This window comes from Pagrus pagrus, assembly GCF_965226575.1.
Source record: "Pagrus pagrus genome assembly, chromosome: 20".
NCBI classification, from domain to species: Eukaryota; Metazoa; Chordata; class Actinopteri; order Spariformes; family Sparidae; genus Pagrus; species Pagrus pagrus.
In genome coordinates this window covers 2,885,132-2,912,905 of record NC_140207.1, presented here as the reverse complement: position 1 = coordinate 2,912,905, position 27,774 = coordinate 2,885,132, and the positions used below count along the sequence as shown (strand labels likewise).

General features: G+C 41.4%; 3 protein-coding genes and 1 long non-coding RNA gene across 9 annotated transcripts; 2 read left to right on the top strand and 2 right to left on the bottom strand.

The window, feature by feature from the left end:
* Positions 1 to 2,174: 2,174 nt before the first annotated feature.
* Positions 2,175 to 11,506, bottom strand: LOC311249894 (SH2 domain-containing protein 1B2). Of its 4 annotated transcripts, none has more exons than XM_084341278.1 (6): positions 11,428 to 11,506; positions 10,139 to 10,194; positions 9,189 to 9,528; positions 8,239 to 8,302; positions 4,399 to 4,606; positions 2,175 to 4,321 (listed from the first exon to the last, which is right to left on the bottom strand). In XM_084341278.1, exons 3-6 carry the CDS (start codon positions 9,329 to 9,331, stop codon positions 4,281 to 4,283), a joined length of 456 nt encoding a protein of 151 aa, XP_084197404.1. In that variant the 5' UTR covers positions 9,332 to 9,528; positions 10,139 to 10,194; positions 11,428 to 11,506; the 3' UTR covers positions 2,175 to 4,280. The 4 variants fall into 4 exon arrangements, with proteins under 4 accessions (XP_084197404.1, XP_084197405.1, XP_084197406.1 ...); XM_084341279.1 differs by having other exon boundaries at positions 9,189 to 9,512; XM_084341280.1 differs by having other exon boundaries at positions 9,189 to 9,492.
* LOC311249893 (band 7 protein AGAP004871) lies at positions 11,144 to 15,510 on the top strand. Its single transcript, XM_084341276.1, has 7 exons — positions 11,144 to 11,352; positions 11,496 to 11,608; positions 12,536 to 12,608; positions 13,201 to 13,283; positions 13,363 to 13,566; positions 14,010 to 14,144; positions 14,712 to 15,510. Exons 1-7 carry the CDS (start codon positions 11,277 to 11,279, stop codon positions 14,895 to 14,897), a joined length of 870 nt encoding a protein of 289 aa, XP_084197402.1. The 5' UTR covers positions 11,144 to 11,276; the 3' UTR covers positions 14,898 to 15,510.
* Positions 15,511 to 18,761: 3,251 nt separating this feature from the next.
* LOC311249895 lies at positions 18,762 to 22,944 on the bottom strand. 2 transcript variants are annotated; one of them, XR_014621228.1, is made up of 3 exons: positions 22,860 to 22,944; positions 20,597 to 20,668; positions 18,762 to 18,844 (listed from the first exon to the last, which is right to left on the bottom strand). It is a non-coding gene; the product is annotated as an uncharacterized lncRNA (long non-coding RNA). The 2 variants fall into 2 exon arrangements; XR_014621229.1 differs by lacking the exon at positions 22,860 to 22,944 and adding an exon at positions 22,067 to 22,153.
* On the top strand, positions 18,771 to 27,595 carry lipib (lipase, member Ib). Of its 2 annotated transcripts, none has more exons than XM_084341268.1 (10): positions 18,771 to 18,852; positions 22,020 to 22,411; positions 22,895 to 23,003; positions 23,397 to 23,498; positions 23,786 to 23,875; positions 23,975 to 24,142; positions 24,224 to 24,313; positions 24,534 to 24,642; positions 25,235 to 25,408; positions 25,580 to 27,595. In XM_084341268.1, the coding sequence occupies exons 1-10, from the start codon at positions 18,801 to 18,803 to the stop codon at positions 25,662 to 25,664; spliced, it is 1,371 nt and encodes a 456-aa protein (XP_084197394.1). In that variant the 5' UTR covers positions 18,771 to 18,800; the 3' UTR covers positions 25,665 to 27,595. The 2 variants fall into 2 exon arrangements, with proteins under 2 accessions (XP_084197394.1, XP_084197395.1); XM_084341269.1 differs by lacking the exon at positions 18,771 to 18,852 and adding an exon at positions 20,625 to 20,693.
* The last annotated feature ends 179 nt before the right edge of the window (positions 27,596 to 27,774 follow it).

Genomic DNA, 27,774 nt, shown 5'->3' with positions numbered 1-27,774 from the left:
GGACTGATGAAGCACGCCAGAGTCCACACAGGTGAGGAAACACGCCAGAGTCCACACAGGTGAGGAGCCCTGCTGAAGAGACTGGAGGTGGAGAGGAGCCTCCAGGTCACAGTGACTGAGATGTTTCTGCTGAGGTGACACACAGCACCGCTTCTGAATTTCAGTTGTTTTGTTTTTTGTTTACTTTTATAAAAAACAGCATTGTTTACACTTTCTTCCTTGTCAGTGCGATTACTTTACAGCTTTAGTTACCATCAGTTGACCCACAGTATACAGTTTATACATACATGTAACTATGTGTACACTTGTACTGTTACTTCTGATACTCACATGTAACAGGATGCATATACATGTAACTGTATTCTGGTAAAGTTACAGAAACAAATGTAATTAGATTACAGGATTACAATTTTAAAATAAAGCATGATATACTCGTCTGGTATTTCTTTTCTCTCGTCTTTATCTGCATGCTTGGTCATGAGGTAATCCAAAAGTGACATAAAGTAATCAAGTTACATTACTTGAATATTATGAGACATGGATTATGTTGCTGACTACATTTTTCAACAGGTAATTAGTAACTTTATAAGTAACTGTATCTGAATACATTGTTAAAGTAACCCTCCCAAGTTACTTGATAATTTAAGATAGTCTAGTAACTCTAGTTACTTTACAGCTTTAGTTACTAGTCGGCTAATCAGTTGACCCATAGCATACAGTATACATACATATAACTATACGTTCAATTCACGTGTACTTTTATTTCTGATACTTAAGTATATTTAATATCAGCAGGCTCGGGGAGTAACGGATTACATGTAACATGATTACAAATAAGATTGCAATTTTTTTTACTGTAATCTGGTAAAGTTACAGAAACAAATATGTATTTAGATTACAGATACATTCAGTAAAAACAGGGATTACAATTTTAAAATAAAGCACGATATACTCGTGCTCGTAACCATGCAAGTGTGTATTCTTAATGTTTTCTAGGATTACATTACTGACTACACCTTGAACAGGTAATTAGTAACTATATCAGGATACTATTTTTAAAGTGGCCTGCTGCTGCATTCACTGTGTGTTTGGATGTTTAGAGCTGCGTCTGTGTGTGGAAACTGTGGTTAGACCATGCGCACAGTCTCAAAACCAACCGCTGACTTTTCCGCTTTTTCATGTGTCTTTTTTTGTTTCCTCTGCTGTTGTTTGGTCAGACAGACATCGCATGTGAAATAAAGACATTAGACACGTGCAGCAGTGTTCAACATCACAACTCAAACACACAGGATGTGGTGACGTTTTTGTCCGTAGAGACAACAAAACATAGAAGTCGTCTGGGGCAACACGAACGTCCTCTGAGCATGTAAAGCTTCTTGAGTCGTATTTTTAACTTCACAAACCAAAGCCACGAAACGAAGGAAAATCTCAAGAGGTTTCTGGTTTCTTGTTTCTGCAAGAATGAACTTTTAATCACAGTGAAAATGTTCCAGATTCATGTTTACAGGAAGTGAGAAAGGAGGTGATCACTTCCTTAAAAAACAAAAACACTTCCAGTAAAATAAAATGTTTCCACCATTCTCAGTTCAGAAACAGCAATAAATGTGAAATGTTTGGTTTTATCCTTACTCTAAATAAAAAACTGAGACTGCTGCAGTGCAACTGCTCAACATCAGCTCTGAGTGGCTGTCAAACCACAAGTTTGTTCTCTATAATTGTAAAGAAGAAGTAGATATGATCATTTCAGAGAACTTGTGAACTCGTGAAATTTCAACCACAAACTGGGTGTGTCTGATTTCTGTTTTTGTTTCAGTTTGACCCTTAACTCGTTGTTTTAACATTCACATTCACTAAGAGTAGACAGGGAAGTGAGAACAGTGGAGACGGAGCATGTGGACTGAAATTCAACTTCAGGCTCACATATAGAGGACTGATTTTTGAGTTCAGAGTTTACGTCTGATAATAGCACGACCCAATTCCAAAACACGTAGGGACACTGTGTAAAACAGGTGCATTACAAGGTCACGTTTTCAAGTTTTCTTCACGTTACGTTTCGTCTCGTTCTCTGAGGAACGCTCCCTAAAGTTATAGCGACAGACGACCAAATGAAACACACCGTCACCTTGAGGAAAATTTGGGATAATGTGGGTACAAAGCTCAAACTCAACAAAATATAAAACTTGTCATTTTTAGACATTTTAATGCAAAATTGTTACATATTATATCTTAAATTTTTTGGCACTTCTGGTGCGGTCATAGATACATAAACATAAAGTCAAACATGAAAGAAAACATTGTGAGTTTTATGTTTCTTGACCATGACGAGCAAGAAGAGCTTAATTGTGATTAAACTCAGTTACAGTAGAAGCTGCTGTGGTTAAAGTGGTTTGATTCTCAGTTTAAAAACTGTGACGTAGTTCTCTGCATGACTGTCAATGATGGTAAACGACATGTTGATAAGTGCTGAGAAATACTGAAACCATCCCTCATTTGACTGACTGGATGTCAGATGTTTTGCAGATGGGCAGATTTGCACTGACATCGAGAGTTTCCACATGCATATCATTTAGGATGAGTCACATGCAAATGATCAGTCGACTCCACACACGCAGACTCATCTGTGCTCATTTAAACTCAGAGTCAGTGTCTCACACTTGGTGTCAAAACAAGAATCGGGCGTTATCACTGAGCTGAACACAAACAGCTCTCACATACTGTACATGTAGCACCACAAAGCAGCTGCAGAAAGACGTGGAAAGAAGAGTCTTCAGCCGTGACGGCAGCATGATTTCACAACATAATGCTAACGCAGGCAAAACATTTACCACGTTTACCTTGTTTGTGTTTGAGAGCTCGAAACACAAAATCATAACTGAGAACAAACTCCCTCCCCTTCCTGTGGACCACCACGGGACCTTATTTCAGATAAACTTTGTCTGGTCGTGAATGAAGAGAGACAAATTGTATTGATCCCGTTTGAACTGTGTCATGAATCACACAGATGATGTTTCATCAGTTTGTCATCAAACTGATGAAACATCAAACTGTGACGTCATTATGAAGACGACACAGCCAACAGTGTCGTTAGTGATGTCGTCTCCTAACTGAAACATTGTAGAGCTGCTCCTGTATATCAGCAGCTCACAGAACTGAACCAGAACCAACTCTCCTTTCACAGAACTGCAGTTGTTAATATGAGCAGATTTATTGTGATTTTCCTCTTCGTTGACACTTTTTCTGTGCCGATGTGACGTTCGTGTTGGTGTTGGTGACGTGTGCTGAGCGAGACGATGGAGTTCACCGAGCGCTTGAACACAAAACTACATTTTAGATTTTTTTCTTGACTTGGAAAAGGATGTTTTAAAGTCATACGTGTGATTCATGGCACAATTCAAACAGGATCAAAACATTTTTTTTGTCTCTCCTAATAGAGAGATGTTGGGACCATGTGTTTTTGTAGGCTAACCCTGAAGTTAGCATCACCCAGACCTCCTGGTTCCCTCCTCAAAAAGATTTTGTGATGTTTGAAGTGTAAATGAAATGTGTAGCAGTAAAAAGCTAATGCTAGGCTACAAACAGACGACATCACGGTCACATGACTTAAACGTCACCACCACTGAGCGTCTTGCTGCACAATTACTATCCAGGTTTTCTATAAACTGATCAATACAAGTTGTAAAGTCAGAGTGAGAATAGTGTGTAACTAAAGTGGGCCTGTAAAGACGGACTAGTGAGGAGATGAGTCTCCGTGTTCGCTGTGAGGACGTTTAATGTCCCTGACAACCTCTGTAGTCTCATTTAGACACTTGTTAGCAACCGCTAACTGTTTAGATAGATAAGGTCCCATGAGGTCCATCAGAAGGGGCGTGATTTTGTCTCTCTATAGTTATAGAAGTATGTAGCCATAAAAACAAAGTAGACCAGATAATTGATCTATTTGATCATCAAAGCGTTTACAATTCATCCACTGTCTGAATTAAATTTAATGGCAACCCATCCAATGATTGTGAGATGTTTCAGGCGGCACCATGTTGCCATTACTAGAGCCATTTTAACACAGCGAAAAACAGGAAGCCAAAATTAAAAGCATGTAAACACAGCAGTACAAGCAGATGAAGAACTTGTTCTTCAGTATCGGTCCATTTGTCCAAGTTCCTTCTTAGTTATCCTGAATTTGATTCAGTCTGTGAACCTGTCGTCCTCTTCTAAGCGCCCATAGTTCAGTCTTTCTTTGTCTTTGCCTCTCTCCTCGCATGTTTGACGCTTAATGTCAAAGCTGTTCAGGGAGGTAAGACTTCGACGTATTCAGATCCAGGAGCATCTGAAGAAAAACAGAGACAGGGTCAGATATACTGAGAATCACAGACGATGCTGTGAAGAAGATAAAACATGGCGTACTCTCATAGTCGTGGTCCTCCTCTGGTGGAGGCATCGGCGCCCTCCGGGGCACTTCAGGCTCAGGTACGCATCGGGGCTGGATCAACATGGCCGTCTTCCTCTTGACAGAGTGGCGCAGGTGCATGGCCAGGCCCTGATTCTTCCTTTTATAGTGACGGATCAGATCGTCCAAACTCTTGAAATATGTCTCCTCCAGACCTCCTGCTGTCTGCAGGAATAACAGCAGTACAGCACATAACAAGGGAGGAAAAGAGCAGAGCAGGAAACATGAGGAAATACAACAACAGCAAAAAACACTGAATGTGAAAGCAGGTGATGAACTTTGTGTTTGTAATATTTTTGTAATATAATATTTTTTATTATCAGAGTGTTCATGTGTCGGAAAAGTCTGAATGGTAGTTAAATCTAACTCTGCAACTAACAATTATTTTCATCATCGATTACTCCGGCAAATTACTTCACTGATGAACCGATTTGTTGTTTTTTTTATATAAAATGTCCGAAAATCACAAAACGTGTCTTCAAATGTGTTGTTTTCTCTGACAAACACGTATTCAGACAGAAAATAGAGATTTAAATAGAGCCCGTGAAATGAAAACACCTTGGAGTCCAAACAATAAGAACAAAACAAGTCTTTAAAAGGTCCAAATCAGCACAAAATGGGAAATTAAAGGAACAGTTCACCTAAAAACGAGAATTCAGTCATTATCTCCTCGGCTGAAGTTTCGTAGTCCACAAAACATTTCTGGAGCTTCACAGCAAAACAGAGTTGCAACATTCAGTTTAATGAAAGTCTCCAGAAGCCCAGAGATCCACATTGATTTGAAAAGACGTTATTTACACCCTGTTTCAAGCTGAAGTCTTCACTGCAGCTGCTAATCTAAAGGCGACTTGATCGACGAGAGCTCATGAGCTCAACATACCTCAGAGTTTACCTGCTGCCCAGACGCTCGGCACGACAGAGGGAGCTCTGCTGAAGCCCTTGTCGGACCTAACGGTACATTTTCAGTCGTTGATCTACTATTTAAACCTTGACTGCAGCATCAAACCTGCTTCAGACTGTGGGCATGCTAACACTTTTAGCTTAGCAGCTACAGTGAAGATTTCAGCTTAAAACAGGCTGTAAATCACATCTTTTCAGATCAGTTTGGGATTATGGAGCTTCCAGAAACTTGGATTACGTCGGACAAGCTGTTATGGAGCCGTTTGATGTTTTTTCTGTTGTTTTTTTAAGTCTCCGGCTGCTTTTTAGGAGAACGCTGCAACGCTGTTTTCCTGTTTTGCTGTTTTTCTGTTGTTCCTACATTATCACATTAAACACTCACATCTAAAAATCTGAATCTCAGGTAGCTTGATGATCAGTTTTAACTGACATTTTGTTTTGACTTTCACACAAAAACCCCCCTGAGATGTGGGCGGTGATTCACAGATCTGGAGGTGAAAACCAGACGATTTGCAGCTATTATTAGCGTTTGTGAATTAACCGAAACCTCAACAGCTTTGAGTGGAAAAAAGTTCTCCCCAAAACAACATGAGCCCATCGGTGTGGCGCTCGTGTTGAGTTGAAACGTCAGAGGAGTTTCCTGTGTTGTGGGGGTGAGCCTAGATAACTACTGAGTTTCCACTTGGGGGAGAAATGTTCCTTTAAAGGTCTTATCTGTGGTGTCTGCCTATTAGAGCTGTTTTTGATTTTTTTCACACCAAAAACTTAAAAAATACTTGTCAATACTTGCTGTTTGATTTTAAGGAACTTCAAATGCACCTCTCACAGATTATTATCTGAACATATACAGAAGTTGATGGTGTGACGATCAGATGACGATGAGTGAAGAGGAAAAATTCAGTTTGCACGTATGACAGCAAATAATAATAATAAAGATAAAGATCCATCACTGTGCAGAAAAAGTACGTCAGCCATATGTACTGACAAACATTACTGACGTGACTTTTTTTTTGTCAGTATTTTGACTTTTTTCTCATTTAATTCTGAGATTAAATCACGGGGGTATTGCACACCAAGGGCTCTAAAGAAGTGCTGAAAAAAGTGCTGCACACGTTTCGTCCCTCAGGCCTCCTTCAAGATCAAACATCTTTCTCAATTAAAGAAACGTTGCGTAAAGAAACTGTGTGCAACACTATTTTCACTTTTTAATTCTGAAATTAAAGTCAGAACTCGAGTCGGTATGCCCCACGATCCAAAATCCTTACGGCTGGTATCCATGAGCGAGTACAAGCTGATGCAAATAAAAAGAAACGTAGCTAGAAAACTAAAGCTGTCAGCCGAGGGTAGTGGAGTAGAAATGTAAAGTTGCATGAAATGAAAATACTCAAGTAAAGTACTTCGAAAGAGCAGCACTTGAGTAAATGTCCTTAGTTACATCCCACCGCTGGTTTCAGTGTGGGAAAGTGTTTCTCGCAGTCACACTTTCTCGGTCTGCGTCTGCTGGACAGCGGCTGCGAACCTAACTTCGGCTTTCTCTCTTGAATTGTGGTGTTTCTATATGCAGAGCTGCTGCTGCTGCTGAGGTCGCTGAGGTTATGTCCTCAGTACTGTTTCACAACATGTAGAGAGTATTATGTAGTTCTGTTGCTTAAAAACATGTTATTATATTATATAATACAGGCTGATTCCAGTGTGTACCGTTTAAGATCCCATAACCCTTAAAAAGGAGAAGTTTATTCGAGTGTGCTATCATTATACTGAACTAAAACTAACAATGTGATAATATGTTTTCAGTTTACTTTTTATGGACTCATCAGTTTCTCAGTTTAGCCTGCTAAGCCCGAGCAAATCTTTCATTTATGCTGCGTGCCAACTTCATTTACTCAGACCCAGTGACACACATACTTACACTTACACATCTGAACAAATACTTCAAGTGTTCCCTCTGTTATGATACCTCGATTATTCAAATAGACCTTGTAGTTGCAGAGATACACTCTGTTTATTATCAAGCAGAGACAAAAAAAATAGAGGCCAGTTCTACACAGAAATGTTTATCCGGCTTTCTTGTACTTAATCTTTTGCTCAAGATGTACATAAGAAAATGTGGTTATTTTTTATATGTATGTGATACCTTCAAGTTTACTTAAAGTGCAATTAAAGGTACATTTGAGTAAAATACAAAAATAATAAGGGGTTTAAACTATTAAACCCCTGTTTACTCTAAAGTGTACTTTAATCAACTAAAAAGTGGGCTGGAAGTATATAAGTTCACTTATAGTTCACAGTACAGTTACAAAATAAACTGTGAAACTGATGTAAGCTGTGGCTCAGGGGTAGAGCCAGCGGCTTGTTATCGGGAGGTCGCTGGTTTGATTTCCCTGGTCTGCATGTTGAAGTGTCCTTGGGCAAGACACTGAACCCCAAAAGCTGCTCCTGATGTGCTGGTCGGCACCTTGCATGGCAGCCACCGCCATCAGCGTATGATTTACTGTAAGTCGCTTTGGACAAAAGCACCTGCTAAATGTAAATGTAAACTAGTCGTGTGCTTAAAGTTTACTACTCTCACACTTATTTCAACTAAAAAGTGGGACGATTTAGTCCAGAAGTATCGAAGAAGCGCGTTTACAGGTCTACTGCTCGTACGTTGATATTAGTTTACTTATTACGTTCAGTACACTCAGGAAATAAATGTGAATTTTCTTCAGTGTACTTAATAAAATGAGCGTATAAACTTATAAAAAGGGTTTAGGTGTGGAAAAGCGTGTTGTATTACAGCAAATATAACTGAACAGTCAACTAAATCTGAACAACCCAGCTGAACGTAGACTGTGTGGCCCACTTTATATGTGTGTGTTTGTGTGTGTGTGTGTGTGTGTGTGTGTGTTTGTCTTTACCAAGAGAGTATAGTGTCCGGTGTGTGTCTGTAGCAGTCTGTAGGTGTACACCGTCTTCTGTTTACTGCAAAGATGAACATGACACATGTTGTTGACACACAATATTTGCAGAATTTAAACCATAAACTGTGTGAATAAGAGGAATACCAGCAGCAGATTTAGTGGTGGATGATAAAACATGTGTCCATTTTCAGTTCGTGTTGTTTTGTTATGTTTGGACCCTGCTGTCAGGGTCAGTAACACCTGAAGGACAGGCACTTTGTCTCATCAGAATGGCATTTTCTTTATGAAATGATTAAAGTATCTGCAATTATTGCTGTAGAACTACTCTGTGCCCTGTTTCATGCTTAAATACTGTCATGTCATGATGAAATCGAAAATGGCTGAGAGGCAAAGACAGAAACTGACCACAATGGAACCACAAAGAGATAAAACAGACAAAGATAAAACAGACAAAGATAAAACAGACAAAGATAAAAACAGACAAAGATAAAACAGACAAAGATAAAACAGACAAAGAAAACACAGATAACAACGAACTAAAGCATCTTTAAATTTCTTAGAAACTCGACATAAAGACTGAGTAACTTAAAATGATGACCTAGTAACTCGACATAAAGACTTAGTGACTTGAAATAAAGACTAAGTTTCTCAAAATAATGACTTAATATTTCAAAAATGTGAGACTTATTCTCAGAATAATGACTTATGACTGAATACTTTGAGATACTGCCATTATTTTAAGAAAGATTCACATCATGTTTTTTTATTTTGAGAAACTTACGATTATATATTATATGGTATACATACCATGGAGTATGTTATATTATGAATACCAATAGTTATACAAAATACTATAAAACTGATTACTACTATGAATGATAGAATATTCAAAGTACTATTTGCCGTGTTGGCAGCTGTAAGACGTCAGGAAGCCTCAGAGTACTCACTAAACACACAGACACATGGCTCCCTGGATGGTCTCGCTGTCTCGGATCAGGTACGCTCCATCCTTGTTTTTCTTCCCCAGCAGATCCTCGCACTCCTTCCTGCTGATGCAGCCGTGGTAACACGCTGGCAGAGCTGCTGCCATGACATCAGACAGTCCCCACTATGAACAAGTCTCACCACCTGCTGCTTCCTCAGCACTGCTTCATGTCTGACAGCAGCTGCTCTGCATTCACCCCCGAGTGCCACAGAAGTCCAGACGCTGTGTTGATTTTGGATCTCTTGGTTCCCTGAGCTCTGGTGGGTCTGCAGCAGGAGGAGGCGAGCTGGGGACGGTCAGCACTCAGCACACGGAGAGAGAACAAACACAATAGCAGAAGAAAACCACTGAGCTGGCCTGACAGTTTCACAGGAAGTGCGTATATGTGAGTGTGTGCATGGCTGAGAAAGAGAGCGCGAGCAAGAGATAAAAAGGCAGATAAGATACGTTTTATCAATCCGAACGGGGAAGGAAACTTGTATGTCAGTGGCACAAGATAGTTTCCATGTATTAATAGAGAGCATCGTTTCTCAAAAACAAGATTACAAGAGTGACACTATGGCAGTAAATGGGTGATAATAAGACATGCATACATGGAAAAACTAATCAAAGTTAAACTGCAGTTAACTACAGTTAAAATAAAACTGTTGGTGCAAGCCTAAAGTAAGCAGGCGGATTGATGCTCTGAATGCATTCCTCCAGATTATAAGATTATAAAATACTCAGTTACAAATAAAAGACTTGAGTTGCTTTCAGAATAAGAGACGTTAAAACCAAACCAGAACCACCACATGCTGCCAGAAGACCATTTTTTTCAGCTTTGTGACAATTCAGTTACCGTCTAATCCAAGAGGGTTTTTGACTAAAGGTACAGTCCACCCAAAAATGAAAATTTAACTATTATCTACTCACCCCAATGTGGATGGAAAGGCGGGTCCACAAAACATTTCTGGAGCTTCACAGCGAAACTGTTGGGAGATAATGACGTGATTTAGAATTTTGGGAGAACTGTTCCTTTAAGGTGGAGCTTACTTAAACTACTTTATATACTGGCTGCTAGGTAGCTATGACAAAACATCACTATTTATTAACTGATTCCATTTCTATTAATAATCTGAAGCTAAAATATTAATCTGGAAGATTGTCATGTAAATAAACCTGTTAAGTCACGATCAATCACCCAATGAGGTAACACACAGGTGATTGAGCCTCTGGCCCACTGATGAAATGTGCTGTAATACCAAAGATGTACACCGGGGGGTCGGTGACGACTTTCCCAGAAAATATCACAAGCGGCGCACAGTTAATGACGCGTTCACCCAATTGCCGCTTCTGGAAATCTTTGCGATTGCCACTTAAGAAAAACAAACAAACAAACTATAAAAATTATTTTAAAAAATTAATAAATAAATAAAAACTATAACTATAAACTATAATAAAAAAGTATAACTATAACTATAAATAATAACTAAAAATTATAATAGCCATACATGTAAAATGATAATAATAATAATAATAAATAATAATACAACTATAAATATTAACTAATTATTATTATTATAATAATAGTCATAAATATATAATAATAATAATAATAATAATAATAATAATAATAATAATAATAAACTATAAATAATAACTATACATATAAAAATAACTATAAAAATGTAAAACTATAAAATGGCATTATTCAAATAAAGTACAAGTACAGTTCTTGAGTAAATGTACTCACTGTAAAACGTGTGGAAGGGAATAGGCTTTTTACAATATATAAATGAATAATGAGATACAGCCTCACACTAATAAACACTCCTACAGGGACTTTGTCATTGTAAATTTGTGCTTTTATTTTGTTTTACGTCTTTTAACCGGAAGAGGCGGGGGCGTGCCCATGTTGCTGGGCAACGTGACGCGGAATCCAGGGGACGGACCACAACAGCTTAAAGTTGTCGTTACGAATGGCTCTAAAATAAGTGAAATACTGTGAGCTAATGATCCCTGCAGCAAATTAAACTAGTTAGTGCCTCACTAGGCTGCGCTGCGGAGGGCGATGCCGGGCGGTTACAGAGTTGGAGCCGTCTGTGCGGATGAATTTGTTGCTGAAAACGGCAAAATCCACAGTAAACGTAAGCTAACGCTCGGTTAGTTCGACTCTGCTAGCTAACATTTCTTCGGCCATTTTAAAAGGCAGCTTCACTGACTTCTTCCCAGCTGGAGTGTCATTGTTTTGATGTTTTATCCGCCCTGCTGCCTCTGTTGTTGTCGGTAGATGGAGGAAGGAGGGGCGGCGGTGTGTGGGAGGTGTTCGGGGCGGCGCTGACCCTGCTGTCCGCGGCCTTCATCCTCTTCACCTTCCCCCTCACAGGCTGGATGTGTGCGAAGGTGATGTGATGCAAACAACAGAGAGGACACAAAGATGTGTCTGCCCCCACACATTAAAACACATACATGCTGGTCTATTGTGCTTCTGTAAGTAAGAGATGGCGTTAAACATAAAAACTGATTGACTGAGTAGGGCTGAGTGATTTGGTCTCACAATAATATCGCGATATTTTGGGCTATTTCTTCTTATATATCTCGATATTTTGAAATCTCTTCAGAAACAATTTATCAACACTAGGACAAAATCAAATATTACAATTTTACTATACCTCAATCGTTATAATGCAACAATTAGGGGCCACCAATATGTTTATTTTTCAGGGTCGATAACGGAGTATTAGTAATCCAGGAGCCCAATATACGATACGGATGCACAATATGACTCTCATGGCCAATACCGATAAAGTACCCGATACTGGAAACCAACATTTCAATGCTTTTTCATGCACACCTGAGTGCAAAAAAGGCTAAGATGTAGTGAGCAGCGATGGTTTATTTGTCGAGACACAGCCTCCATCCAAGTTTCATGGAAATCCGTTGAGTAGTTTTTGTGTAATCCTGCTGATAAACCAACAAACAGACTCGGGTGAAAACCTAACCTCCATAGCGGAGGTAATTAAATATGATAGAGCTGGAATGGAGGTAATGCTTGTGCCTAGGATATGAAGTATACACTATAAAACAGTAAAATAGACACACATATACTGTATACAACAGCTGCCAATTAAAAAAACATGACAAATAGTGAAAAACGTTCATCATAGATAAAGTCTGAAAATCCTACCAACAGTAGAAAACCCAAAGATATTTAATTTATAACTATGTACAAGACAGATGCTAATCAATTAACTGACAACAACATATACATAGTAATAAATGAATAAGAGTATGTATTTGAGTTTTGACTCTGTGGTTTCCGTCATGCAGGTCATCCAGGAGTATGAGAGGGCCGTTATCTTCAGACTGGGCCGCGTCGTTAAAGGACGAGCTAAAGGACCTGGTACAGTACGAATCATTTCTCTGAAACACACTTTTATTCAAGATATAACAGTTGTAACAGGACCAATAAAATACATTTAAAAACACACATATAGAGAGCGAAATACATAAAATGGAAAAACAGAACTGTATACGCAGAACCAGAAGCTTCATGATACTAAATTCATTTAGAAAACAAGAAACAAAGGAAGGAAAGTACGTTTTTCTTTCTTTCTAGCCCAAATAAAATCATAAATAATGACAACTTTTCCTCAGTGATGTCCACTTGTGCTTCTAAATGTTATTATTATAAAATGTTATTAACCCTGATTCCAAGACAGTTGTGACGCTGTGACAAACAAAAAACAGCAGTACAGTTTGTTGTAATGACTCTTCTGAACGTAGCTCACATAATGCACACATAGTTTGAATTCAGACTGCATCTTTAAAGAAAAAATGGAAATAAAACATTTCAGCCACCGGCAACTGAAGCTAAAACCATAACAGTTAGTCTGAAGCTGAACTGACTGAACATGTTATCGATAATAATTCCAAGGTTTTGCTTCAAAATGTTTCAAATAAAGTGTTCAGGCTGTGATCCTCCGTCTCTGCAGGTCTGTTCTGGTTCATCCCCTGGCTGGACGTCATCCAGACAGTAGACCTGCGGACTGTTTGCTTTAACATCCGGCCACAAGAGGTCAGCAGCAGCTCTGTCATGAGTCAGTTAGCTCTGCATGTTCACTCACCAGCAGTTACTGATGAGGTCTTCTGTTTAGGTTCTGACTGCCGACTGGGTGCCGTTAAAGGTGGATGCTGTCGTGTTTTACCGGGTCGTGGACCCCTCCCTCTGGGTGACCCGTGTTAAAAATGGCTACCAGGCCACACACACGCTGGCCCAGACGACCCTGAGAGCCACACTGGGCGCACACACTCTGACGGACATACTGACACAGAGGACGGGCATCGCTAAGAGAATGGAGGTGAGTGAAACGCTGCCATTTTACATCTGTGTTATGATCAAAGAGCTGATAAGTTTTACAGGAGCTAGCCTAGTCTGTGCCTCTTTATTTTATTATTATTATTTATTATTATTTTTTACCGGTTTTCCAACTTGCAACTCTATTTATTTTCTTTTGTTTTAACATCCAGTGAAAAGGTGATGGAAAAGGTAAACAGCAGCAATGGGGTTAATGGATAATGTGGTCTAAATTTAGTGAAACAAAATGTTAAGTTATAAAAAATTAGTTTTGGAAGAATTTATAAGCAATTTCTTAATGTGCACCCACCATTCTGCTCTGATTAAATAAAACTACATGATGATTTAATAAATGTCTCCATCGCATATTGATGTTTGGATGCTTCACTTCGCCCCTCAGTAGCATAAATACATGGTGAAATGAGTTTGTCGTGTTTCGCCCTGCAGGAGGAGCTGTACACTGCGTCCAGACTGTGGGGTGTTCTGGTGGAGCGGGTGGAGTTAAAAGACCTGACGCTGCCCGTCAGTCTGCAGCGCTGCATGGCTTCAGAGGCCGAGGCTGCCAGGAGGGCCAGAGCTAAAGTATCTACACACACACACACACACACACACACACAATCTGTCTGTCAGATGCTCCCTGTCAGCTTCGGTTCTTCTGTTTTTCGCTGCAGTCTTGTCTCGGTGAGAACAGGTACAAACACACAGGTGTGTCTGAGCTGCTGCCATCTGTTTCCTTTAATCCCAGTGACCCTGCAGACATTAAACAAACTGTAGGTGTTCAGTCATTCAGTTTGTGTGACACCCAGCAGGCTTTAACACAAAGTAGCTGAAAGTAACAGTCAGTGGTGGCATTTAAGGTGTGATTTGTAAGAAATAGCCAGAATTCGAAGGTAGCTCCAAAACACCACGGGGAAGCATAAGCGCTAACTGCTGTAGCTATACTCTTTGCAGTAGCTATCTTTGGTCATAGTGAGGAGCTGTCGTTAGCAAGTACCTCAGTTAGCCGCGGAGCTATGTGGCCTTGTTAGCTGACAGAAGCCTGGACCGTGACGGGAAACAAAAACGAAAATAAGACTAAAAACAAAGAGTATCTTGAGGATCTTCTGCTCTCCTGTGGCTTCACCTTGACTCTGTCTGTGTGTTTGTCAGATGATTGTGGCTGAAGGAGAGGTGAAGGCATCTCGTGCTCTAAAGGAGGCGGCGTCAGGACTTTCCCCCGTGGCTTTACACCTCAGATACCTGCAGTCGTTGTCCTCCGTCCAGAGCACTGCGTCCATCGTGGTCTTCTCCCTCCCCACAGAGCTCCTCGACATGTTCCTCTCCAATCAGCCTTAACTGTCCACAAGATACAGGACAAGAATGTCTCTGCAGGGATCCTCCTCTGGGGACCATGAATCTCTGATTCATCTCAGTCGGTTTTCACGTCAGTCCATCCAGTAATTGTTGAGGCATTTCACCTAAAACCACAAATGTGAACTGAACATAACATGAATCTACCAAGATAACACCAACACATCAAATAGTTGTTGAGATGTTTCAGTTTGGACCAAAGTGGTGGACTGTCAGCATGGCTAACATAAACCTGTCAGCACTCTCTGGTAGACAAACTATGTAACGGAGTCATTGAAGGACCAACATCTCAACTGACGTCCTCTGTGACAGGAGGAAGAAGAAGCCACAACCACAGACAGAATAAATGACACACTCTGATTTCCACTTGGTTCACTGTGACGTAAATGACGTCATTGTGCTCCCTTAACCTGCCAGTGTTAGCAGCAGATGTTTGTGAACACATATCACCAGACTCCCTTAACAAATCGTCTGATTTTAGGAGTTGTTGAGTCAGGAGAAACTTAACAAACTGCGTGAAACTTTGCTAAAGCAAATTCTGAATCATTGGTGCCTTCTTGTAAATTCTGCATTAAATCAAAACATGAGGTTGATTGTTTTCCTGTAAAAAGTGTCAGTTGTGTTGTTGCCTCTGTGTCTAAAGTGCTAAAGTCTTACCTGCCAACATTTAGCAGCTGCTTTAACCGATTCAACCACTTACGCTAAAGTAAGTGACAGTAATCATGTCAAATCTTACAAATACAGAAGCAGTTCTTTGTCGCCGTGGAGAAAGTTCCCAGACTCCCTTTAATAATCACTCAATTTTGTGTGTTGCTGATTTAGAATAAACTTTTTAAACCTCAAGATACGCTGTCTCTGACAAATTCCTAATTATTCGAGCCTTCTTGTTGATTCGGCAAATGTTCTACATTAACTTCTTAATTTCTTTGTTTTAAAATGTCAAATCTGTTCGTCTCAGTGATTTTATTTGTGTGTATTTGCATATAGAGAAGGGAAGTGAGATCTCATCAGGATGGATGTTAACACCAGGTCTGAACGGCCTCTGAATGACCTCAAACATATCTTTCATGTCTGTACTGCAGTTTCTCGCTGACATGTACACACTGTTGACTTATTGGTTGTTCCAGTTCCAAGGGATCAGATGTTATGACACTTCCTGACAGATACATGAACCTTCCTGCTCAGAGACGACCGCGGAGAAAAGACACTGCAGAAGGCTAAAACTGATAATGCAGCTCATGGTGTCAGAGAACGGATCAATGTTGGATTATCCGATTATCATTATCTAATACTGCAGTTTAACAGAGACATGAATATGTTCAGCTTCAACGGTTTAGCTGCGATTATCTCAGCAGCTTTAGCTGAAGACTCTTATAATAGCACATCCAGACCCTCCTGACCTTTTCGCACCCAGCTGCAGGAGCTCCTGATTGTCCCCGACTGATTTTAATTTTGTTGGTTTGCACCCAAGTTCCTCCAACGTCCTTTCTCTGGATCTTCATCCCACCAAACCCAAACTATAATGTGACCATCTACTCTCAAATGTAAACATGTAAAAGGTTTAAACATCCAGTTTGGCCAATCACAGCTCTTCTGCCCACAGAGTACCAATCAGTGTTCCCTTTGTCAGGATATCTTGATTATTCAAATCGACCTTGTAGTTGCAGGGATTCACTCTTAATTATCGAGCAGAGACACAAAATAGAGGCTAGTTCTTCAACAGGTTTGGCAAACTGCACCTCCAGTAAGTTTGAAGAGTAAAGATAAGAAGAACGTGTGAAGCAGTTGTAGTCTGTCAACTGTCTCTGGATAAATAAAGATTATATTCAAAAAGAAATAGTAAAGTCTGGCCACCCGCTGTTGGTTTTATAATCTCCTGGAGTCGATCCACCTCAGCCGCTGTTATGTGCCAAGTCAGGTGACTGATGAGAGGGCACGACCTCAGAGGTAAGCGCTTTAGCTGGCCAGGACATCATGACCTCAAACTGACCTTTAACAGTCCCGTCCTGCTCCGCAGACCCCTAAAAAACTCAGGAAACACTGATAAAAGAGGCGATCTCGTTGTGTTTCCCTCAGTTTTTGCATGTTTCAGATTTCTTGAGGATTTGGCTTTTTTTTCCGTGTAAAAATCAACTTAAAGAGACTTAAACCTGCTAATCCTGACCAGGAAAATGACCATATAGGTTGACTGTTTACCAGCCTTTTTGACGTTTCTTGTTAGGCAGCGACCTCTAGTGGGCGCAGTAATTATTACAGCAGCAAAGGAGGAAGTCAGGTGATGTAGTATAAAGAGGGAGTAGGGAGGACGATGGGGGAGATGGTTGTGATGGACAAGCACAGGACTGAACGTGTCCAGCGTGAAACCAGAAGTCATGTTTGTAACGTGTCCAACCGGTAATAAACAACTTTCTTTTGCTTTAACTTATCATTCTGCAGTAAAAACCGACCGCACAGTGTAACGCTGTGGAAATGTGGATGTATTAATCTTCACAACTAATAAACATATTTTCCAAAACATCAAACTGTTCTTTTAAAGCTACTACGAGGGACTTTTTTTGTGTCGATTCTGGCGCCCCCTGTGGACAAAACGGTGACGTTGAAACAAAGTAGACCTTGTTTTAGTCCTGTGTCGACAGACCACAGAGCAGCTTCTTTCAATTCACGCTTCTCGCGGACCTCTGCTTGTTTAGGTTATTACAGGGATCAGTGTGAAGGTAAAACAGTTCAGTAGAAGTGGACGCTGAGTGAAGAATCTAAGTTGTTCACATTTTTCTGTGGCTGACGGGAGAATCAAAGACGGACGACTATAAAAACAAAACTGAAATAAAGTCTCAGACGTTGAGGTGCCACCTGTTGTTTTCAACACATCCTGAGGGGCTCTGACGCAGCAGGATGCCTCCTGATGAACAGATTTTGAGGCCAGTGTGTAATCTAATCCCTCTGTGCCTTTCAGTCGTCAAACTGAGCTCCCGTTCTGTCTTTCAACCGTTGCTTATGCGGTTACAGTGGCACTCTTACGTTACTGTAACCCTCTGAAGAGCTCTCTCTGAATGTTAAATTACATGTGTTTATGCTGAATGGAGCGAGTACAGGGCTGGATGGGCTGGGTGCCGTGTGGTCAGAGCCTGCGGAGCTATTAATAACCGTCACTGGTGCGGCTCCAACTTTTGATGGCACAGATTACCCACAATCGTACTTCAGCCTCACTCATCAGCGACGAGGAGCAGGAGGGTTGAAGGCCACCTACCAGGTTCTCACGCTTTCATCTTTGCTGCTTATTCTCCCACTGAGTTCTGTTTGTTGTTGTTGTTGTTTTGTAAAATAAAAACACAAACACGGAAGTTTCCAAGGATTAAGAAAGAGGAAGTACAAAAAGCACACGAAAGAAACAGAAGCTCCACTAGAAGACTTATTGCCCGTTACAAATCCTTTAGACATTATTTCATACGTAGAAACTTTTCTTATCTCGATCCAGAGTCTAACAGCAGCGTCTGACAGCCAATCACATCCACCTGTTGATCAATCTGATTGATTTTGGGGACCTTTGGTTTCTTACTCCCAGCTCGTTTACATAATCTGATTACTCTAATAACTCTGTTTTATACAACTTATTAAACACTTAATATCAGGCTGCAAATGACCTGAGACATGTGGGGTCTCTGCTGCCTCCGTCTCTTTTCTCCTCCCTCTCATCAAACGTCCGTACTATTCTCCATCCTTCTTTATCCTCTCTGTAAGTGATGACACCTCCTCTCCTCCCTCCCTCTCACAACAATCCCTCCCTCGTTCACTCGCTCCCTCCTTCACTCTGCGTCCACAGCTCCTTCTCTCTCCTGTCCGACTCTTTACCTCGATCATTCCCTCGACGTCTCTGCGGTTGGAGGGAGGATGCTGCGCTGCAGACTCCCGGCTCTGCTGGGACTCCTCGTGCTCTGCAAAGGTAAGAGAAGCACCAACAAGTCAGCTGAAGAAAATGAGAACGTCTGCTCCTTCTAAAGCTCGAGTCTTCTTACAGCACCTTGGATTGATCCTGCAAGAAACCCAGATAAACATAACCGTGTTGCACTTTAAATAACCGCAAACACACAATGTAAGTGTGTGTGACTGCAGACAGAAACAGCTCAGTGAAGTGTAGGAAGGAACAGATTACTTAAAGTCAGCCGCCCATCTGCTCCACTCTGAAGTGTGATAGAAAAGCCAGTTTCTCTCTGGTGGTCACACACACACACACACACACACACACACACACACAGTTATTAGTCCTCCACAGGTTACTAATGTGTACGTTGGGGGCTGGATTGGGGCCACTTCCACGCTCTTGTGCTCAGGGTGGGGCGGGCGTTGAGGGGATGAGGTGTTTTTTTTATAGCAGCCTGATCCTATTGAGGGCAGTGTCGCACTCATGTGTGCTAATTGCAGAGCAGAGAAGCTAGCCCTGATAACCAGCCGTGTTTGTAACCGTACTACACACACACACACACACGCAAGAAAACAAGTAGAGAGATGTGCTTGATAGTTGGAAGCAAAGGAAGCATTCGTGAGGCTCTGTGGGATGTTGTAATGCTGCCACTCATCCTGGAGTAGGTTGGCTTTAACTTTAGCTGAAAACTCTTCTGAAACCTCGATGGAGGGATCGACCGGGAAAATCACTTCCAGAACTGCAGCCGCTCAAACAAATGGGCTTTCACTGTCGAGACATGGACGTATAATGAGAACGTGGACGTTTAAAGCTGCTCAGTGGCAGCTGAAGCCAAAGAAAGTTAAACTCGCCCGGGTGTAAAACGACCCTGACCTTCTGCTCTGTGGGGCCCACAGTGTGTCGCTCTGGACACTTCCAAGCCCCCGGGTAGTTTGAACGAGGATAAAATGATTCAATCCTGCTGCTTTTTCTAAGATTTCCATAAGTTATCGGACCAAAGGATCAATAATAATATGTCCATTGTTGCCTCTTTCACAATGTGAGCTTAAAGGAAAAAGTATTTTCGGGCCCCAGCTCATCACGTGAATTGTAATTACACCGTGTGGTCAATTTGTCAAAGTGGATTTGAAGCCTGGCGCTCGTCCTGGGGGCTTGTGTTGAGCTCTGTCCACCTTTACTCCGAACCTCCATGACACCTTGTGCCAATCAAGGTGTCATGGAGGTTCGGAGTTGCTGCTTCTGTCGCTTTAACAGAAGCAGCGTTTTGCATGGCAACAGCGTTTTGCATGGAAACAGGATTTTTTATTAGATTTATTATTATTGCTCAGCTCACCAACAGCTAACACAGCTAAAGCCTTAAAATCATTACAATGCTTTCTTACTTAACACTAGATCTGACCAAGAGGTTTTTGTAGTGGGCAAACTGTAATTACATCAACAGTCTTCACCAGATCTACTCGAATACTTCTTATTTCTCTTGATTTAATAAAACAGACCTCTTTGATGAGCTCAGTGTAGGACAGCGATGGTGCGATCCCTGTGTTGTCTTGTGATAATATTGAACCAACAGAGAGCTCAGACACACCAGTCAGCTGTGATAAGCTGTTCAGCAGGAAACTGAAACAACCACCAGCCTGAATCTGCAGCACGCAGGCTGAAGACACTTTAAATAGGCTAAAGAGACTCTTTTTTTCTTTCCTGACTGGCAGCTTAATCCTCACATCACAGAGCTAAAGAGGTCCCACTTACACTGATCGTCACTTACCAGACACACAACTGATCCCAGCGTTTCCAGTCAGACGGACTTTGACCTCCGACTCAGACGTGGACTTTTAACCTGTGCAGAGAGGATGAGATGTTTGGTGAGCAGAACTGGGTCAGAGGCTGAAACATGTCAGCAAACACCGAGATAAACACCCGACTGAAGGCTGCTGTGGCTTTAATTAGACAGATTTACAGATATTTACAGTTTGTTTTTTTAGATTCAAATTCAGCGATTAAATGTAACTTACTTAAGTATTTATTGTATTTTAGTATAAGTATGTTTGAGTTTTTCCATTTTCTGCTACTTTTTTACTTCCACTCCACTTTATTTGATAACTTAAGTTACTAGTTACTTTTCTGATTACTTGTACTGTATTCTGCTACTTTATTTTTCCACAGCAAAAATATTTTACTTTTTACTCACTATATTGATTGATAACTTTAGTTACTAGTTACTTTTCTGATTACAGGCTGCCTCAGAGCCAAAAACGTATTTTACCGACAGATAAAATAAAAATAAAAAAATAAAAAAAATGTTTCCAACGATCAGAAAATGCTGAATATTGGATCTAATGATCGACCAGGTCAATAATAAGTTAACCTCTATTATACATTATATACATACATGTAAATATATGTATAATGTACTTTTACTTGTACTTTTGATACTTAAGTACAGCTAATATCTGATGTTGTAGGACTTTTACTCAAACACTATTCATCTGGATGACTTTCACTTTTACCAAAGTGATATTTAAACAATGTCTTAAATCAGGTATAACTTTTGGGTATTTTATACAACACATATATGTGTTCATATGTGATGGATAAAGGATGATCAAGACCTTAAATTAATATTTAGTCCGTTTTGAGTTAACTTTCACTACCTGCTGGCAAAATGTACATCGACCTAACTCGCTGTAATGAAAACTTCCTGTGATGCTCAAATAAGAAAATGTAATTCATCCCAAAACTTGTCTCAAACTTGGTTAAAAAAATATCTGAAGGTCTTTAAAAAACATTAAATTTAAGCGTCTGATACCTGAAGACACACTAATCATTATGTCTGTTTAGCATTAGCATGTAAGCGTTGCCCAAGTGAGTGTGTTTGCATGCTGTCATTAGCATTTAGCCTTTAGAGATGTTAGCATGGCTGTCGACTTGATTTCTCTTTATGTATTTCGCCTCTTCTTGTCCAGATTCAAATATCGTCTTTTGTTTTGGTTTTCTTTTACGGGACCAGAGTGTTATAAAGGTTATGTGTGATATAATAAAACTAAATCAGACTTTTGTTTCAGCCTTGCTGTCTGCTGTATGGAGGCTCACTGCTGCCAGTAAAAGGCAGATATTAGCTTCCACGAATTAGCGACACGTAGCTTTAATGTCAGTCCTCAAACAAAATGTCTTCCGTGTTGTGCGTGCAGGCCAGGGGGAGAGCGGGACGGGCGAGTCCTGCGATAACTTCACCGACCTCAACCTGTCGCACTGCTTCATGGGAACCAGCCTGTACGTCCGGCTGCTGCTCTACACCCGCTCCAACCTCGACTGCGGCCGCGAGCTCAACCACCACCACCTGTCCTCCCAGCCGCTCTTCAACCTCTCCCGCCCCACCGCCTTCGTCATCCACGGCTACCGGCCCACCGGAGCGCCCCCTATCTGGATCGACCACTTAGTGCGCCTGCTGGCCGAGCAGGAGGACATGAACATCATCGTGGTGGACTGGAACCAGGGGGCGGCCAACCTCAACTACTTCACGGCTGTGATCAACACGAGGGAGGCGGCTCAGAACCTGACCGACTTCATCCTGGCTATGCAGGTGAAGCTTCTGCGTGTGGCGAGCGTTTTAGCCTCTTTTAGCTCGTAGTTTTGGTTTTTCAGCACATTTACTGTTTGGTTTTCTTATTTTCCTAAAACTACCTGTTCAGCCGTAAACGAGACTAGCTGGTGAACAAAAAGTGGAACATTTAGCAGCTAAAGAGTCAGATATCTCTATCAGGAGCTGGTGGAGACCAAAAACTGAGCTAAAAGTTGGACTAACACTCATCATGTGGACGCAAGCACGACTTCAGTGGGCTGATCATGTTGCTTTGTGTCGGCTTGATGTGGAAATACACAAGTTATTTCTTACAAATCAGCCATAACAAATGTATAAATTAAATCAATTAAAGCAGCTTCGAATAACAATATTAAACCCAGTCGGTGTTTAATGCCGTACACATAATGAATGCATGAACATTAAGACTGAGAGGTAACGTATTGTGTACCTGAATGTGTGTTGTTGATTGTTGTGTGTCTGCAGGAGGAGGGAGCCCCTCTGAGCTCAGTTCACCTGATCGGCGTCAGTCTGGGAGCTCACCTGGCCGGATTTGTAGGAGCGAACCTGAAGGGGAAGATCGGACGCATCACAGGTGAAGATAAAATAGATATTTTTACTGTTCGTGCACACGGTTTCTTTCTGTCCTGTGGGTCTGGAAGCCAAATTCTACCAGTAAAATAGAAAGAAAAGATGAAAACGTAGCCTTGATAAAGATTATCGGATAACGAGTCAACCTTTCCATTTTTTATCCAATAATTATGGCTTTAATCTCATTATTTTAATAAATAATTTAAACAATAATAAAATGACTTTCAATGGGACTATTTTATATTAATTAATTTTAACCATCTTATTCAAGTTTATTCTTTTTTATTATTTATTCAGCAGTAGTGGGTTCTACATGTGCGCCTGTGAAATTCAGGCTTTAGTAAATATTTGATGCTCTACACATAAAAGCAAACGTTAAAGGCGTCCGTCCCTCCAGGTCTGGACCCGGCGGGGCCGATGTTCACCAGCGCCACACCAGAGGAGAGGCTGGACCCCTCGGACGCCATGTTTGTGGACGTTCTTCACACCGACATGAACTGTGAGCATCTGCGGTACACCTGATAATACCTGAACACAGAGGAGATGATGACTGAATTTACTTTTGCAGGTGAACTGCTTTATTTAGAGGAGGGATCCCTCTGCCAGGACGGACACACATGCAATAGATGTCACATGTACAGAACAGAACAAGATCCAGTTTGTCAAGTTGACAGAATATCTGATACAAATGATATAATATATGTAAAGTGTGTTGATCCAGGAGGATCTTGGTATCACATCTCATCTTTCAGTGTGCGGTTCTGTATTTTCTGTGTTGTTCTGCAGCGTTTGGACTGAGAGGAGCTCACGGTCACATCGACTTCTATGCAAACGGTGGAGCGGATCAACCAGGGTGTCCCAAAACCATCTTCGCAGGTAAACTCACACACACACACACGAGCTCACACACACACACACACACACACTCTTTAACACACACACACACACTCACTGCAGTGTTGTCTCCTCCTACAGGTAAATCGTATTTCGTGTGTGACCACCAGCGCTCGGTGTTTCTGTTCTTGTGCTCTCTGAACCGAACCTGCAGCCTCACGGGTTACCCCTGCTCGTCCTACAGCGACTACCTGGAGGGCCGCTGTCTTCAGTGCGAGGCCTTTAAACCGGCGCCCTGTCCTGTGCTCGGTAGGTGACCACCGATCACTGAGCTTGAGCTCTGACCGTGAGCGGTGGACGTCTGATCACCTGTGCCTGTCTCACCTGCAGGTTACGACGTCAGCCAGTGGAGGGACACGCTGCTGAAACTCGGACAGACCAAAGTCTTCTTCAGCACCACGGCGACGCTGCCCTACAGGAGTGAGTCAAACACCTTAACTGTGTCATTGCAGTGCAGCAGCTGTTTTCTGCTCCATACTGTTAAATCTATAAGCTTAGGGTGCATTGAAACAGGTTTAACTTGCTGTGATGTGTCTCACTGCAGTAGTATCGTTAAAATGATCTCATCCTTACCAGATATTTAGTTTGAGTGAGATTTCTTTCTGATCAGCGGACTGTAACACTGTCTTGTGTCTGTCAGAGCTGAGCTACAGGGTGGACATGGTGACCTGGAACCAGTACCTCCGCTGGGGGGTCGTCTACATCCGGCTGCACAGCGGCAGAAACTTCACAGAGGCTCGAATAGACAAGTAAGTCTGCCAGGAAAACACCTGGAACAGCAGTCACACCTGTTGAAAAGGGTAAAAACAAAAGCTGCAGGCTGACGTCAGAGTTACGTTTTAATGTCAGCAGATCGTCATTCAGATTGTTTTATATTTTGTTGAGTTGTGTACTTTCACTCAAGGTAACAGTGCGTTTCATTTGGTCGCTGTAACTTCTGGAGAGAGTCAGAGACAGGAAGGAGAACGAGACGAAACATAACGTGAAGAAAACTTTAAAAGATTACACGTCATGTCAGACACTAGCGAGCAACAAAGTGCATCGAGGCCGTTTGTGTCTGTGTGTTTGAATTCAGGCTAAGCTCTGACTGCACTCAGCACTCAGCAGAGACTCTGGTTCTGGTTCACATTACAGAACAGAAACACCCGTCACCTCCGGATCACTGCTGCAGTCAGGGTGATAAACAGGAGTGAAGATAAATCCACTTTTTAATCCGACAAGTTCAAAAGTAATCTCTGAGCTCTCCTCCCGTCGGTGAACGGATCAGAGCAGAATCTGATCCGGCTGCTTCGTCCTGTTGTTGAAGCACCTCTACATTGTGATTCTCCTCTTCTCTCCCAGTAAGCTCCTCCGGTTCGAGCAGTACACGTCCACGCGGCTGCTCGCCCAGTTCGACGAGGATCTGCAGCAAGTCCAGAAGATCTCTATTCGCATCAGCACCGGCAACGTGATCGGACCTCGGTACAAAATCAGACTTCTGCGGATTCGCTTCACACCGCTGGATCATCCTGAGAGGTCGGTCCTGAACACAGCGTTGTTCGTTAAATCTGTCGTTAAATGGGAATTGAATATTTTTCTGTAATATTGAGCGTCGCTGCTAGAAAAGACTGGTACGATAGCATTTGTGAAATCTTGGTGATGGAAAGAAACCTTTTTTTTGAGGCCCTCTGTCTTCCTCTCCGTCAGGCCTTTAATGTGCCGGTTTGACATCATCATGGAGGAGAACATGGAGGTGGCGTTTCGACCTTTGCCCTGCAACGCCACCCCCTGACCAGACGCACGTCTTCTTCTTCTTCTTCTTCTTCTTCTTCTTCTTCTTCTTCTCACACAAACCCAGACGTCCTCTGGGAGCTATTGGGGACCCCCAGGGGCCACAAGAGGAGCTGCAGCCTCCTCACAGGACGATGAAGCGACTGGTGTTGAGTTTATTGGGTTATGTGAGACTCATTTTAAGCTGTGAGATTTGAAACCACAGCGACGGGATTATTGAATAAGCTGCAGCAGGAGAGACGTTCATCGCGGTGAGAACAGTTCTGTGTCGATGTTCAGTGTCTGTTTGTCTCTGGCTGCATTTTCACCCAAAAAACATTTTACATGTAACTGCAGCGAAACTGTCCGGACTACAAACTCCACCTGTTTTACTAGTGTGTTCACAGGTCTTGGGGAAGAAGTAGTATGAAGTCTTTGTGGCCCCAGAAGAAGCTGCATGTAATCTTTTTAATCATAAGCTGCCTCCAGTGGTGAGCAGGTGTAATTGCCCCCCAGACGCATTTGAGGTCCGATCACTCCAGACTCCCTTAACAAATCACACAATTTAAAGAGTTGTTGAGTGAGGAGAAAATCTAAAAAACATTTGTGAAACGGCTATGACTAATTTTAAATCATTGGTGCCTTCTAGTAAATTCGGCATTAAATGAAAACAGCAAGTTGTTTGTTTCCTTGTACAAAGTGTCAGTTTGTGGCAGCATGGCTGTACCAGCCTGTCTGCTTTTGTGTCTAAAGTGCTAAAGTCTTACCTGCCAACATTTAGCAGCTGTTTGAACACACTGTTTACACTGATTTCACCATTTACACTCAATTTATGAAAGAAGAAACATTTAACTGACACTTAACACGTCACATTTTACAAATACACTAAACAGTAACCAATATAGGCTACTTCTTGGAGAAGTCACCAGACTCCCTTTAAAAATCGCTCAATTTAGTGAGTTTTTGAGTTAAGAGAAACTTTATAAACTTTGTGAAACGCTGTTGCTGACAAATTCTTAATAATTTGGGGCTTCTTGTAAATTCGGCAAATCTTCTACATGAAGTTATTTATTTCTTACTGTAAAAACATTGTGTCTGTCTAAGTGACGTACATGTTTATTTGCATGTGGCAGAGATATCAAATTTTATTCCACACATTCGTCTTCCCTTTCAAAACCTGGAGCCTACATTACCCATAATGCAACATAGCCACTGAGTGACATCACTGGAGGCAGTCCTCTGGAGCCACCAAAGGCTTTACACTACTTCTTTCACACATGTAGTACTCCTCAATACCTGCAAACACACCAAAATTGGTGGTTACCCTTTAAATCATTTTTGACTGGATACAGTTGTGTTTTTTTCTATTGTTATAACTTTTTTAAATATCATTTTTGATGTTCCTTTGATCAGTTTCAGTGCAGTTACACAGATGACTGAAAATGCAGCCTCTTCTCTCTCTGTGCCTTCTAACAGCAGCTCTCGACCTGTCTGCTCTGTATCCCTCCACAACCAAAGTGAGCTGCAGGTACTTTAAAATAAAAGCAGTCAGTTTTAAGAAAAGTAATCCGGTCACACAGTGGGGGGTCTGTAGCTCCGGGCTGAGAGCTGCTGCTGCTGCCTCGACAGTGACGCTGCTATGACGTTTATTCACCGCAGCGCGTAACCAGTCATAAGCTGTTTTACTGCAGTCGTCTTGTTTTAATGTGTGACGCTGTAAAATGTGAGTTTTATTCTGAAATGTTGTTTGTAGCTCGTGAATTTAGTTAAGTTTCACTTTGATCTTTGAGGTTTCTTTGGATTTGAGTGTCAGTAAATGAATCATAATGTGACTGTTGACATTAAACTGAGCAGCCGATACAAACGCTTCCTCATGAAAACTGTTGTCGTAAACTTGTTCTATTGTCTTTTTTTATTATGTATTTTCACCCATGTTTTGAAATAAATGTTCATTTCAAATTATTGAAGCTTATTAAAACTTTTCTTAACTAACATTTAGCAGCTGTTTGAACACACTGTTTCAACTGATGTATACTAAACTTGTCAATGAAGACATTTTATTGAAGGTAAACATGTCAGATTTTACAAATGCAGTAAACAGTAACTAATATAGGCTACTTCTTAGAGAAAGT